Source organism: Triturus cristatus, chromosome 1_2 (genome assembly GCF_964204655.1).
Source record: "Triturus cristatus chromosome 1_2, aTriCri1.1, whole genome shotgun sequence".
Classification (NCBI taxonomy): Eukaryota; Metazoa; Chordata; class Amphibia; order Caudata; family Salamandridae; genus Triturus; species Triturus cristatus.
In genome coordinates, this window is record NC_140580.1 from 934,473,686 (window position 1) to 934,488,704 (window position 15,019).

The 15,019-nt window shown below is 48.3% G+C and overlaps 1 protein-coding gene across 1 annotated transcript in view; it reads right to left on the reverse strand.

The window, feature by feature from the left end:
- The window catches only part of EXOSC10 (exosome component 10), a 207,905-nt gene that overhangs the window by 97,689 nt on the left and 95,197 nt on the right, over positions 1–15,019 (reverse strand). The window contains exons 14-17 of the mRNA XM_085609870.1: positions 3,101–3,212; positions 1,902–1,952; positions 1,409–1,487; positions 397–503 (exon numbers count right to left, since the gene is read on the reverse strand). Coding sequence (XP_085465996.1) covers positions 397–503; positions 1,409–1,487; positions 1,902–1,952; positions 3,101–3,212 — 349 coding nt within the window. The remainder of the gene's footprint in view (positions 1–396; positions 504–1,408; positions 1,488–1,901; positions 1,953–3,100; positions 3,213–15,019) is intronic.

Consider the following 15,019-nt stretch of genomic DNA (forward strand, 5'->3'; position numbering starts at 1 on the left):
TTTAAATTTAAAAAAAAGTTTTGCCTTTCAGAGAGTAAAGAGTCATCGAAAATGGCAGTTCTGGCTCCCTTATGGGACACTAGAGAGGACATATGGGTCTAAAAGTAAACAAATAAGATTTAGAATTGACACTAGCCCTGGTCAGGCATATAAATGGCTCAAATTGAATAGGATCCTATTTGCAAGGAAACTGCTCTACTACAGAAGCACTCTGATTTTAGTTCATCATCCTTTTGCTTAAATGCGACAGTCCATGTCTCTGCCACAGACCATAGGTCTCACATGCCTCTGGTTACAGGTTGTGTATCAAGTAAATGTCCTGCAATACCTGCATCTCTGGTCACACTCAGTGACTCATGCAAGATTTCAGACACCTCAATCCTGGCGAGTACTCACACTGAATATGCTGATGCTGGCCCGGGCAAATAAGGAACTGGAGAGTGGGGCCTTTTCCTCCTCATCCTCAGAAAACAGACTTCCCCGCTTCAGAGGTAGTGCTGGTTCTGAAAACAGAGAAAGTGTGTCAGATCCATGGTTTTATTTGCTAAGCATCCACTTGGCACTCAGAAGGAATCTTTCTAGTGCCTCAACATCCCAGTTCCCACTTGGAATCCTAATGCTTTCCCTCCCATCCACCAGCCGTAATGCATGCTGCTCTGCTACAATATAGACCTTTAATGGCAAGTCTTCTATATACTCAACTCTGTTCTCCAATGTTATTCTGCTGAAGACTTTCAAACATAGTTCTCACATCATAACAATAGTCAGTTACATCAGTCTTCCAATAGCACCTAAACACTGATCTAAATCCTCACATGGAATCCTGAAACTGCCCCACAACCACAGCCTTAGCATCCTGTCACTTTCATCATAGTATCAGTCCTGGAGTGGCAATTTTCCACCAAACTCTGAGACTTCTGTATCACCCAACTACTACTCAAAACAGTTCTTACATGACAACTTGCCACATTCAAGTCCCTAATGCAGTCTAGTCAGTATCCTACAATCTGTGAGGACATGGAACTGTGTTACTGCCACAAACCCCCGGCATACAATCAAAGGTTCAGTATTTTAGTTATTTTACTGCGGTCATATGGAACTATGACTTTGTCCTTAACTTAATATCCTGTTGCTAATACCTTAACAGAGCCATGACCTATATACACCAGGTGCTTGGAAAGGTTAGCCCCTTCCTTAGGCTGGTTGAGCTTACTATACACCCACTGTAAGAAAATCTCATGGCTGGACTATAGGGCTGTCCTCGGGCAAAAAAATACACAGATACTCCAGCTGATTTCAGTTTTTCCCATTTATTATACAAAATCACAAGATAATCTGCACTAAGCTGCCAATATCTATGTACTAATGCTCTCTGTTGAAGTTAAAACATCAGACTATGCTGTCTTACCGGAGCTAGAGAAGTTTTGGACTTCATAGAAAGCTGCCTGGGATCCATCATGAGGGCTGAACAGAAAAGACTCGATTCTCTAAAGCCAAAAGAGAAGAATGCAGTGTTTTTATAGGAGTCACAAAATAAAATGAAGCAGCCTGGCCATGTGCACAGGAAGGGCTCAGTAGCAAGGCAACAGCTGTGTAAGACACAGAAGGCAGAAATGTTGTATAACTGCAGACAACTCTGCTTCCGAAACTGGTTTCTGTATGGAGTTAATCAAATAGACCTCAAATGTTTGCTCAAGTATGTGCATAATAAGGGACATGTCTCTCTAAACAACAATTCAAATTGGCATAAACACAGCTATTGAGTGGACTTTGTTCATGCCCATTGTCCATATTAAGAAATCATTGAAGTAATACACTATACAGAACTATTCATGCTCAGAGGTTCAAGAAAAGGAAAAAAAGGAGGTGCACAGCCCCTTCGGGGGGGGTGAATTTCCTACCTCAGTATCTGGCTTTGGTCCTCGCTTCTTTACACTGCACTGAATTTCAGACTATGGGGTTTGAAAACAGTAAAACCTAATTAGTCATTTATTACCAGCTCAGAAATCCACACAACAGACACTTCTCATTCCAAGACTGCCAAATCCCATGATCGGGTGACTTTGTGACAGTGCTGTAGTCACTCATCTCTGCATGTCGAGTAAGAGGAGACAAAGCAGGTCAGCTACAAGAAACACTGTGTTGAGACAGTGCTGGGGGTGTGAAGACAAGCGAAGTCTGAAGCTAGCAACAGCAGGAATTTTGAGAGTAACATCAACGAAGGGGAGGGCCAAAGGCAATATCAGTAGTGAGAGGAAGAGTGGTTAAGTATTGGAGAGAAGTGGAGCACGTATCGGGAGGTATGGTGGTAGTAGAAAAAGGTAGCCAGGGACATACAAGGAGTGAAGGGATGACCAAGAAAGAGGTTAGTGGTTCTGCGGACAGAGGTTTGGTAGGGAAAAGTGTAAAGAAAAATGTAATGTGGAGAATGTGTTGGTGTGGACGGAGTGGGAGAGAAAGTCTAATGTGGTGGAAGCAAAAAGTAACAATTACCAGTCATGAAATAACTTTGTTAGAGGAGTAAGCAAGGTGGATTAATGGTAGGGACTTGTGGATGAGAAGGACAGAGGAGTATATGATTTAGAAGCAGTAGGGTGATTTGTTGTAGAAAGAGAGAGAGGAAAAGGAAAAGACAAACATGGTTCCAAGGTTAGCAGAGTGTGAGTCCCGGCTCAGTGGGATAGTGCTACGTATATTGATATCAAACTTTCATGTGCTGCAGAATCGGCAACAAAAGTCTCAAAATGGCTCGCAAGACAAACTCTTCAAGGGTTGTTTTGAATCCTAGCGCTAAATTTATTTTATCATTTTGCCCTCAGTTTCACTTGTAGCTGATCTACTATTAACAAGTTGATCAACCTCCACAAACAAAATATTTTTTTTAGGCGATTTTTAATATAAGTCCCTCAAATCATTCAGCTCCCTTCTGCTGTAATAAGATTTACTTTGTCTTTACACTTCAGTCACCTTGGTATTTATGCTTTGCAGCCACCATGCTGCACTAATTATATGGTAAGGGCTGGTGCCAACATTCTGTACATCATGATGGTGTGAGGCTATGACCGCCATCCTTATACCCGGACACCGAGGGGTGACTCACCTTGAGCAGAGGCATCTCACGGGCCTGTAGGATAAGCAGGTTCAGTTCGTTGATCTGTTGTCGCACAAGAGGTGGTATGGGATTGCAGCAAGCAATTATTCCCTGGGGTTCCCTGCAACAGACAAGATATTTTGTTGCAAAACATGTACACATTCCCCTCCGTGCCTTATGCTGTGCACTCCCCTTCCCAGTACTCTGTACACATGTCCCCCATCTCAGGTTGTTTTATCCACATTGTACTCAGGTGGTCTCTGGACCCCAGATTATTTTCATGAGGATTCACAATGACCTGGCAACCATATGCAGCTGAGTGTGGGGAGGGGAAAACTACCTAATGGTCTGTGTCTCATGAGGCGTGCAGCCATATTTATTCTAAATGTGGTGTTCCGAGGAATACTTAGCTTGAGGTACAACAGTGCTCATTACAGTCTGGATTCATCTTCTAATAATAATGACTACTGTAAATGTCTCCTGAAGCTGCAGTTGGAGATTTCCAGTTATTTGCATGAATTGAACATTAAAGGGATGAAATTCTGATAGTAAGCAAGGTAAGAACATAGTCTAAGGAAAGCACTTGTGTATCTAGCCAGGAAAGGCGGTATAGTCCAAATGAAGCAAAACGTGCACCTTTCCTTTGTTTATAAACTAGTAAAGAATGTTCCACTGTGTTTCTCCAGCCTTATACCCTATAAACCACAAGAAAGTTTATAATGCAAACAAGCAGGCGGGTGCTTCTACTGCTCTGACGATTTTAGTCATATACAATAAAACTTTAACTGATCAAGATATACTTGTTACCATGAGTCAGTGCAGAGACAATGCTACCGAAACCTACAGACTGTTCAAAGCAAATTACCATTTCTTTTTGTTAATGCAGAATTTGTTTCGAACAGTGCCTTCACGAAAATACGCTGCTCGCATTTTTCTCTCACTCCATAAATAACAAGGCTGCAACTGCATGTCGCACTCTGGTGCCTTATTAGGAAATCTTCTATACGATTTGTCACGAGTGAAAGTCACAATGAGCATTCATAAAACCAACCTTCACACAGAAAAATAAGAAATGTAATCATTAGAGTTGCAAAGTGACCCATTTTTTGGTGGTCAGTATCAGTATTTCATTTGTTTTTGGAGACTCACCTGCTGGTAACCATGAACTCCAACATTGGGAAACTGTTATCCAGTCCCTAGTGTATGTGGTCTGACCCCCTAAAACATGTAGAAATTGGCTTAAAACGGGATTGGCAAATTTAACTTTCCTATAAGGCCAGAGTTTATGGTGCAGGAATACACCCCTGGCATAGAAAGGTACATGCCACTTGTGGACTGCAGGACCTATTGTGCCACCCACTATAGTGGCAGTATAAACATGGCTTCTGGTCTATCCTGTGTAACCTGGCAGCAGCAGCTTGACCCCAGCCACCCAGACCTGTCAGAATCACCCTTTTGACAGATAGGAAAACGTGATTTTAAATATTAAATACATTACCCCTAAGCGCACATTGCTGCCCACAAGGTAGGGTGCATAATATTTAAGAGTGGAACATTTGTGGTATTAGAAATTGCAGGTTTCTCAAGTGACTAGGCCCAAAAAGATAGTTACTAGTCAGGCTTTAACTGGCACATAGGAAAAGTCAAAGCATGGATTATACACTTAATTCTATAACTTTTGACCAGTACCAGCTAAAGCCTCCATTCAAAGTCTTATTTCGATATTTAATAAAAAGCCAATCTGATGGTAGAGCCGAATTTATATTAAATACATTGGAAATGTCACTTTTAGAAAGCTCCCTTTATCTTGCTTGAAGCAGCTGGAGGATAATTTGCATTAGCTCTCCAGTAACCGCTCAACCTGTACTGGGCCTGAATTAGGTGTAAAAACTGCTCCAAAAGCCGAAACAATGGTCTGGGAATGGGGAGGTGTTTTCCCCGAGTTGGAGTCTGTAGGAAGCTGGCTCTCTATATAGTGCACCAAAACGAGGTACACTGTGCAGAGAGTCCAGACAACCCTTATTGGTTTACAGAGGCAAAACTGATGACACTAAAGGCCCTCTTTTGTGGTAGTGTGGGTGTAGAAAGCTGGCTTTTTATATGATGTATCAAAATGAGATACATCATGTAAAGAGTCCAGGGGTTCCCATATTAGTTGACGGGGTTTGCTATGGCAATCCCAAGGTGCTCTTCCATGGGGTAGTGTGGTTGAGCAGCCTTAGGCTTACTCATCACAGAGGAGTGCAAGACATCTAAAAATACACACATTGGTCAATAAATGAGACCCACAACACAATATGGAGATCCATACCAATCTATAAAAATAACATGTATCTTTATATTTGATTAGTCACCAGAAGCAATGTGATCAGGTAAGTACGTTTTTAAATAGAAATTCCTTTCAGTTCAAAAAGTCGACTGTTCAATTTTTAGAAGCTGAAATGTTATTATATGGGAGGAAAAGTCAAATCGGCATTCAGGTACAGTACAGCGACTTGCAAGACCAATCTCCAGGAGTTAAGGTGAGTTGTGGGCAAGGTCCATGGCAGCACCAGCAGAACACCACCAGCAGCACTAGGGCGGCTGGGTGGAGGGATGCAAAACAGCTTGGGGTGCCCATTGTTTCTCAATGGGGATCACGCTCTGCGTAGAGGCTGCAGGCTCTGACTGGTAGACCAGTTGAGCAGAACCAACATGGGGCTCCGGCCTCACGATGCTCGGGACATAGGGACACCTTTGGTCCTCTTCTCCACTGTCCAGGGGCAACAGGTGAAGGGGTGTCTTTAGGCATCAGGTTTATCTTACCGGGAGAAGTCGCAGTCGTGGGGGCCTGCGTGCAAAGGCTGCAGGCAATGTCGGAGAGTTCCCTGAGGGCGAAACCAAAGTGGACTCGGTCTCTGGAGGACTGGGGTTACCACGATGACACCGTAGGCCCACTTCAAATCAGGATTGGAGCGTCAGGTGTAGTGGGGTCTTCAGGTGTCGGGTTTCTGCAGTCACAATGTCCTCACAGGAGTCTTTGGCAGGTCCGCTACTTCTCGTGAGGTCTTGGTTCCTGGGTGAAGTGCTGGCAGGTCTCCCGGGCTTTGGGGACTCAGCAGCTGCAGGACACGTTGACTTTAGGCACAATTGTCGGTCAGCAGGCAGGCCGGCGGGATTGGTGCCAGGTCAGTAACTGGGCCTTCAGTTCTTACAGGATGCGACTCTTCACGTCCTTCTTTGTCTTTCAGGTTGGCAAGATCTTATTTCCTGGTACCAGGGACTCCCCTAAATACTCAATTTAAGGGTGTAAGGGGAGTGTAGGGTAGTAGGCAATGGGCTACATTCTCTTGAGGTCATTACGCCCCCTATATGACTACTTCCTGTAGAAAGTGAGCATAATCCTGTCCGAGTGTTCCGAAGTGTGCCAACACAAAGATGGTCACTTCTGAAAAGTCGTACCCACATCAGGATAGGCCACTTTAGGGGTGGTACTATCGGGAGGGGGTGCCGGCGCACGCATACCTGACTAGCTAATTTCCTGCCTGACCAGGTCCCAAAGGGCTCCGGAAAGTGGAGGGCGGAGGAGGAGGGGTCAGCTTCCTCTCCTGTGAGGGGAGCCAAATTTGCATTTCAAAGTCAGGAGCTGGTCTGGGAGTGCTAATCAGTAGGTCATCCTAGGGGAGGGGGTGTTTACACCCTCTTCCAGTGCATGCTTTGTTTCTGACCTGAGAGCAAAGTCTCTCACCCTGGGAGGTCAGAAATCTGTCTCTTGTGGCAGGCTTGCAGAGACCGGTCAGCCAACACACTAGAGGCTGGTAGGTTTTCAGGTGCGCTCTGGAATCAGAGTGGGTTTATTGATAAGAGATGTTTGATACCAAACATCCCTATCTTCCGTGAAGTCATCATGTAGTTGGGGTACTCGTTTTCACCAGTGTCCAGCACATATTTTAAAATGTCTTCCCTGTTCCCTTGCACTGGCAATAATTAACCAGTACAGGGGCATATGGATTAGTTACTTACCTGTAATCCTAGTTCTCTTCCAGGGGTATCCTCATCAAAGTCATAAGCATTAGAATATTCCCGCCCATGCGCGGGATCCCGGAAACAGTATATTATATGTGCCCCACATATATATATCCATACATATATACCTATATGTATACACAAGCAACTGCAGCCAATAAACACTAGAGCTGAAACATGCTGTAAAGAATTTCCACTATACCTAAAAAAAATAGCATTATAAACACGAGAAACAACATTATAACTTGTTTAGAAACTGTTTTAATGCTCAGAAAACAGCAGAAATTCTTATAAATCACTGAAAGCATAGGAAGCTCCCAGGCTGCATTGCAAATACCCAGTCTAAAAAGACTGAAAAGCTAACTAATAGCTGCATAGCAAAAAACTGACACTGTGCCTTTAAGACACACCTGACCCCCAACTTCCCATCATGCCTCAGGGGTGGCAGTTAGGTCAGTTGTTCTTTGCGGAGACTGAAAATTCATGGCACAAAGAAATAATAACCTCTGAAAAAGATAGCACACCTTTGCCCGGGGAGGCGGGAGGGTTGCTTATGACTTTGATGAGGATACCCCTGGAAGAGAACTAGGATTACAGGTAAGTAACTAATCCTTCTCTTCCAGGGGATCCTCATCAATAGTCATAAGCATTAGAATAGAATAGCGAGCCTCACCTCATCCCCCTGCGGGCAAAGGAAAGAAACAGAGAATGAACAGTATGCTTAGATAGACCAAGCTACCCAAAAAGGTTCCTCAAGGAGGCTTGGCCTACTTGGGCATCCGCCCTGGAATCGGATTCTAGGCAGTAGTGCCTGGTAAAGGTATGAACCGATTTCCAGGTGGCCGCCTTGCAAATCTCTGCCATTGGAACGTCATGCAAGAAAGCTACTGTGGCCGCTTTCCCCCTAGTAGAATGAGCCTTAGGGGCCAAAGGTAAGGGCCTTTTCGCCAGCTGGTAGGCTAGGGTAATGCAGGAAACAATCCATCTAGAAATGGATCTCTTAGCTGCTGGGAAGCCTGTTCTCATGGCGCCATAGTTGACAAATAGTTGATCCGTCTTCCTAATGCCTTTGGTACTTTCTAGGTAGAATTTAAGTACCCTCTTGAGGTCTAAGGAATGAAGCGACCGCTCAGCCGGGGTCACTGGGTTCGGGAAGAAGGATGGAAGAGAAATGGACTGATTAATATGAAAATCAGACACTACCTTAGGGAGAAAAGATGGATGTGCCCTCAAGACCACTTTGTGCTGGTGAAAAACTGTGTACGGCTCTTTAGTACACAGCACCTGGATTTCGCTTACACTGCGTGCCGATGTAATGGCTACCAGAAAAGCGGCCTTCCAAGACAGATGCTGCAAGAAAGCTCCGTGGATTGGCTCAAAAGGTGGGCCCATCAATTTGGACAATACTAAGTTCAACTCCCACGGAGGAGAAGGGTTTCGAACAGGGGGGTAAACTTTCTTCAACCCCTGTAAGAAGTCCTTGACCACCTGCATCTGGAAAAAAGAAGGTTGATTGGGAGACCTCCTGTACGCTGTAATGGCAGACAAGTGGACCCTGATTGATGCATACTTTAAGCCTGATCTCGCTAAGTGCAGAAGGTAAGGGAGAATGACATCCTCCTGCCCCTTCGTAGGATCAAGGTGATTCTCTCTACACCAAATGAAAAACCTCTTCCACTTAAACGCACAAGACGCTCTTGTGGAGGGTCGCTTCGCTTCTTTCAGAATATGCATGCAATCAGGCGGCAGACCTAAATGTCCGTATTGCAGGACCTCAGGAGCCATGCTGTTAAGTTCAGTGAGGGAAGGTTGGGATGCAGAATCCTCCCGCCCATCTTGGACAGCAGGTCCGGCCTGCAAGGCAGTCGCCTGTGAGGTCGCACCGACAGATGGAGAAGGTCCGAGTACCACCACTGGCGCGGCCAGTCCAGAGCTAGAGGATCATCTTCATGTCGGATCTGAGCAGCTTGGATACCACCTTCGGAATCAGAGGCAGGGGCGGAAAGGCGTAGGCAAATGTCCCTGACCAGTCCATCAAAAGAGCATTTCCCCTGGTCCCTGGACGGTGGAATCTGGACGCGAAGGCGTGGCATTTTGAATTTTCGTCGTCTGCAAACAGATCGATTTCTGGACGACCCCAACAATGGAACAGGTCCGCCACCACTTCGTCGTGTAGCACCCAGTCTGGCTGATCTTCGAAGTGCCTGCTGAGTGCGTCTGCTTTGAGATTCAACTCCCCCGGAAGGTGCACTGCCACTACCGAGAGGTTCCGGGCGAGCAGCCAGTGCCAGATCGCCTGTGCCTCCAGGGAAAGAGGACGTGACCGAGTCCCGCCCTGTTTGTTCAGGTAGAACATGGTCGTGGTGTTGTCGGTCTGCACCAGGACTGAATCGGCCTTGATTGCAGGGAGGAACGCCTTTAGAGCAAGGCGGACTGCCCGGAGTTCCAGCATATTTATGTGGTAGCCCTGCTCTTTTGTAGACCACCGACCCTGTATCTGGAGGCACCCCATGTGGGCCCCCCAACCTTGCAGCGACGCATCTGTCACCACCGATTGCACCGGAAGTGGCTGGTGAAAAGGGACTCCCACCATCAGATTGTCCTGACGAGTCCACCATGCAAGGGAAGATTTCGCCAACTGGGGGAGAGAGATTTGATCTCCCCAACGGCCTGTGGACTGATCCCATTGGTCCTCTAGAGCTTGCTGCAAAGGTCGCATTCGCAGTCTGGCGTTGGGAATGAGAAAAATGCAGGACGCCATGGATCCCAGCAGAGATGCTACCTGCCGGGCTGACGGCCTCTGCATCTGCTGCATAAGCCTGCATTTGCGCTTCATTGAAGACAGTCTCTCCCCCGAAGGATACGCTTTTCCCACGCTTGTGTCCAGAACAGAGCCAAGGTATTGGATGGTCTGGGTGGGCTGCTGCACGGACTTTGCCATGTTGACGTGAAGGCCGAGAGCGTGCTACTGTCTCAGACAGGTCTGGAAGTCTTTCCTCACCTGTTGCTGGGATGGAGCCTTCAGCAACCAGTCGTCTAAGTAAGGGTAGACGAATAGACCCTGCTTGTGTAGGCAAGCCGCCACCACATTTGGTGAAGACTCGTGGAGCCGACTTGAGCCCGAATGGAAGGACTTTGTACTGATAATGCTTGCCTCCGACCACAAACCGCAGGTACCTGCGGTGATGTCTTGCAATTGAAATGTGGAAGTACGCATCTTGGAGGTCCACCGAACACATCCAATCCCCTACTTGCAGATGTGGACATATTTGATGAAGCGCCAACATACGAAACTTCTCCTTGACGATGACTTTGTTTAGGAGACGAAGGTCCAGAATCGGCCGAAACTTGTGCTCTTGATCTTTTTTGGGCACAAGGAAGTACCGGGAGTACACTTCTTTTCCGATTTGCGAAGGAGGAACTTTTTCTATGGCCTGTTTTAGCAGAAGCGCCCTCACCTCCTTTTGGAGCAGCTTTAAGTGGTGAGGACGGGACTTTTTTGGCGGTATGTCTTTTGGACGCGCTCGAAAACGTAGCGCATATCCATTTCGCAGTATATTCAGCACCCAGCGATCTTTTGTGATGCTGTCCCACTCTGCCAGATGTTGTGACGCACTTCCCCCCCACTGGAGTGGGCAACGGTCGTAGAGGAAGCCACAGCTCATGACTTTCCTCCTCTTGTGGTAGTGGAGGACTGTTGCTGGTGTCCACCTCTGCCCCTGGTGGACTTTCCGCCTCGAAACTGCGATTTTCCTTGGGTTTTACTCTGAGACCACTGAGGGGTTTGAACCCTCTGTTGAGGCCCCTTGCGTTGGGTGGGTCTAAAATGGCGCTTGAATTCTTTTTTCTTCTCCAACCCCACAGCTTTGAGGGTGTCCAGTTCAGTTTTCATGCGCCCCATCTCCTCATCCGTGTGAGTGCCGAAGAGGGAGGTGCCAGAGAACGGGAGGTTTAAAATCCGTTGCTGCGCATCCGGCTTGAGCCCTGTCAGCCGCAACCAGGACGACCTCCTGGCGCATACGCCGTGTGTAAGAATGGGCTGAGAGCAGCGCACCATCCGCCGCCGTGCTAATCGACTGATTAGCCACCAGTGACCCTTCAGTGACTATTTCTTCGAAGTCCTTTTGGTCCTCCTTTGGGAACTTGGACTTGAACCGCTCCATAGAGTCCCAGAGAGCCCTATCATATCTGCCCAACAGCGCCGCCGCGCTGGAGATCTTGAGGGAAGCCGCTGCGGACGAGCAGGCCCTGCGCCCCCAGGAGTCCTGGGTTCTGCTCTCCTTATCCGGAGGAACGGAAGAGGACGCCGATACAGCATGACCCTTTCTTGCAGCCGCCACTATTACGGAGTCCGCAGGAGGGTCCATTTTTACAGACAGGATCAGAGGTAGCCGGCTTATATTTTTTGAGGATACGAGCCGGAACCGCTTTGACGGTCGCTGGGGTGAGGAAGGTGTCCATGACGGGTTCCATGATCCCTGGGACCAAAGGCAGCAGTGGACGAGAGGCAGACTTCTGGTGAAGTGTTTCGAAAATCACCGACGTGGTGACTTGGGGGACTGAAATCTCAATCCCCAACTTCTGCGCCCCCCTCTGCAGCACCTCATGGTAGGTGTTGGTGTCGTCTATGGGCGAGACCCTGGACACTGGGCTGCCAGATAGCGTGGGTGAATAGTCCCTTATTGAGGACCTGGTGGACGAGGAAGATGACGTTGATGGTGACCTCCGATCCCGGCGACGATCACGAGCCCGTGATCCGGCTGAACGCCCCTCCCGCCTGGGGGAGCGCGATCTGCTTCGCCGGCTCTCAGGCGACTTCTCACGTGCTGGCCTGGGAGGACTTGCTCTGTCCACTGCCTCCACCAACCGTTGCAGCTGAGAGTCATGCACTTGACTGACATATTCCCGCAGTCTCCTTGTAGCCCCTGAGTCCTGCCAATGATGTGCTGGCAGCAGCCATCTGGGCGACAGTCGTACCGCAGAAATGGTCCCTTGAGTCTGAGGGGAAGACTGGCAGACTCTCGTGGAATTGCCGGTCTTGGAGATGCCTCTGAGCGTGAGGAGGAATGGCGCGAAGCAGACTCCGTCACCAGGACCACCGACCTGTCCGAGGCCTGTCTCGACGTCGAGCGTGGTCTTGACGTCGATCCGTGGCTTTGCCTTCTTTCTCGCCGCCGAACGACGCCTCGATGTGGACCGGTGGCCATGTTCAGCCGGCGAAGAATGCCGCCTCGACGTCGAACGGCGGTGTGAAGCCGACGACGGAGGCCCTCTCTCCCTCGACGCCGAACGCCGTCTTGACGCCGGCGGAGATGCTGCCACTCTCGACGTCGACGTGGATGGTACCCTCGACGCCGAACGCCGCCTGGATGACGACGGCGGAGCACTCTTCCCTCTCGACGTCGATCGCTGATGGAGTCGCGATGACGGAGGGGATCGTGCCCTCGACGACGGAGGGGTGACACTCCTCGACGCCGATCGTCGCCTGGTTGACGACGGCGGAGGTTCCCTGCTCCTCGACGCCGATCGTCGCCTGGTTAACGACGGCCGAGGTTCCCTGCTCCTCGACGCCGAGCGTCGCCGGATTGACGGCGGAGGGGTGGTGTCTCTCGACGCCGATCGTCGCCGGGTTGACGACGGCGGAGAGGCTCTGGTTCTCGACGCCAATCACCGCAGAGTTGACGATGGCGGTCTAGACTTCGACGTCGACGACGTACCTGCTCTCGACGGCGAGCCCGCTTTCGAAGGTCTCCTCATGGAAACATGACCTACCGGAAGATCTTTTCTCAGCGCCGGTCCCCGACGCTGAGGTGGAAGGACGAGAGGACTTGCTTCTAGATGTATCTCTAGGCCTCTTGGAGCCCTTCCTCACCGGAGATCGTCCTCTGGATGGTTGTGCCAGGCCATAAATGCGAATTCGCTCTCTGTCCTTCAAAGTTCTCTTGGACAGGCTCTGGCAGTGAGGACATGTCTTGGAATCATGATCCTCCGGTAGACACAGGATACAGACCCTATGAGAGTCAGTCCTGGCCTTCTTCTTGCCACAAGCAGGGCAAGGATCGAAAAGAGATGGCATTTTAAGGTAGAAAAAATGCCCAAAACTGCCTAAAAAAGACAGCCTCCTACTTCTTTAGATGTAAAACGTCGAAGTAAGGGAAAAAACTGTTGAAAAACAGACAATATTTTCGGACAAACTCAGAAAAAAGTGGAGCTCTGTTGCCAGGATCCTTCCAGAAGGAGCCGGAAAGAACAACTGACCTAACTGCCACCCCTAAGGCATGATGGGAAGTTGGGGGGTCAGGTGTGCCTTAAAGGCACGGTGTCAGTTTTTTGCTATGCAGCTATTAGTTAGCTTTTCAGTCTTATTAGACTGGGTATTTGCAGTGATTTATAAGAATTTCTGCTGTTTTCTGAGCATTAAAACAGTTTCTAAACAAGTTATAATGTTGTTTCTCGTGTTTATAATGCTATTTTTTTATGTATAGTGGAAATTCCTTACAGCATATTTCAGCTCTAGTGTTTATTGGCTGCAGTTGCTTATATATACATATAGGTATAGATGTATGGATATATATATGTGGGGAACATATATTGTACTGTTGCATGGGATCCCGCGCATGGGCGGAAATATTCTAATGCTTATGACTTTGATGAGGATCCCCTGGAAGAGAACTGCTCATGCAGGTATGCCCTCACATGTAGCATTAAGCACCCTGCCTTAGGGCTGCAAGGCTTGCTGTAGGAGTGACTTACAAATACTACATGCAGTGTTAGGTGACATGGCACAGAGGGTTGTGTGTCATGTCGTGTTTTCACTTTTGTCTGCACCAAAACACACAGCCTGCAGTGGCAGTCTTGCATGCGTTTGGTGAGGGGTCCCGGCAGGATTCGTGCTACAGCCCTTGGGGGACCCTCTTTAGTACCCCAGGCCCCAAGTACCATTAACTAGGGACTTACAGAGGGTGCTATAAAATTGAGGAAATAATTGTCAATTTTTGGGGAAAGACTACTAACACTGGGGACCCAGTTAGTGGGATCCCAGTGTACTTCAGTCAAAGTTGCATCCAATACCAGGCAAACAGTTTCCTACAGTAGGCGAGCAGTTTACACTCATTGGAGGGTGCTAAGCACAGAGGCAATAAATGAGACACATACTTAATAACAAACGTATGTTTTTATATAAATTTTGATACCAAGAACTTCGCAAGTAAGTACTTTTTAAAATATCAAATTTCACAGGTAAGTAAAATGTTGTCTTAAATGTGTCTTTATGAGTAATGCTTTCCTATGGGAGAAAAAGACATACAGCATACAAGTACCTTGCAGTAGGTTTCCGGGGTCCCCTTCAGGACTTAAGGGGGTAAGGTCCAAAGTACAAACAGCAGTTAGAGTTTTCCTGCCCTGAGGCGTCCAGGTGCAGAGGTGTGGGTCGGTATCCTTACGCGCTACACTGAAGGTGAGAGAGAGAGGGGGGCCACCTATAACAGGCTGTTGAGGGGTACTTGGGGACAAGTTCGGGAGCTAGGTTCACAAAGGTCCTGGAAGCAGGGCAGCTCAGTCTGTTCTCAAGAACCCATGTCGGTGCGCTCAGATGCAGAGGTGTTGGGTCGACTGGGCTGGTGCATCGCAGGTCCTTGCGGTTGTCGGTTGAGGGTGCAAAAATCAGGACAGCTGGGCCACTCTGGAAGTGGGTCTCTGCGGAGCGGACGTCCCTCAATGGCTGCTCTGTCTCATTGGAGTACGGATTGGACCTCTTCCTGGGTGGCTGTTGCGTCGGTTCGACCAGGGAGTGGCAGCACGGTAAACCGGACTCTGCTGTTCTGGTGCTTCCGGATCACAGGGGAGTAGCTCCTCTACTCCAAGGGAGATTGCTGGCAATTTGCAAAGGCCTAGCAGTCTACCAGGGTTCTTGGCAGAGGTTCA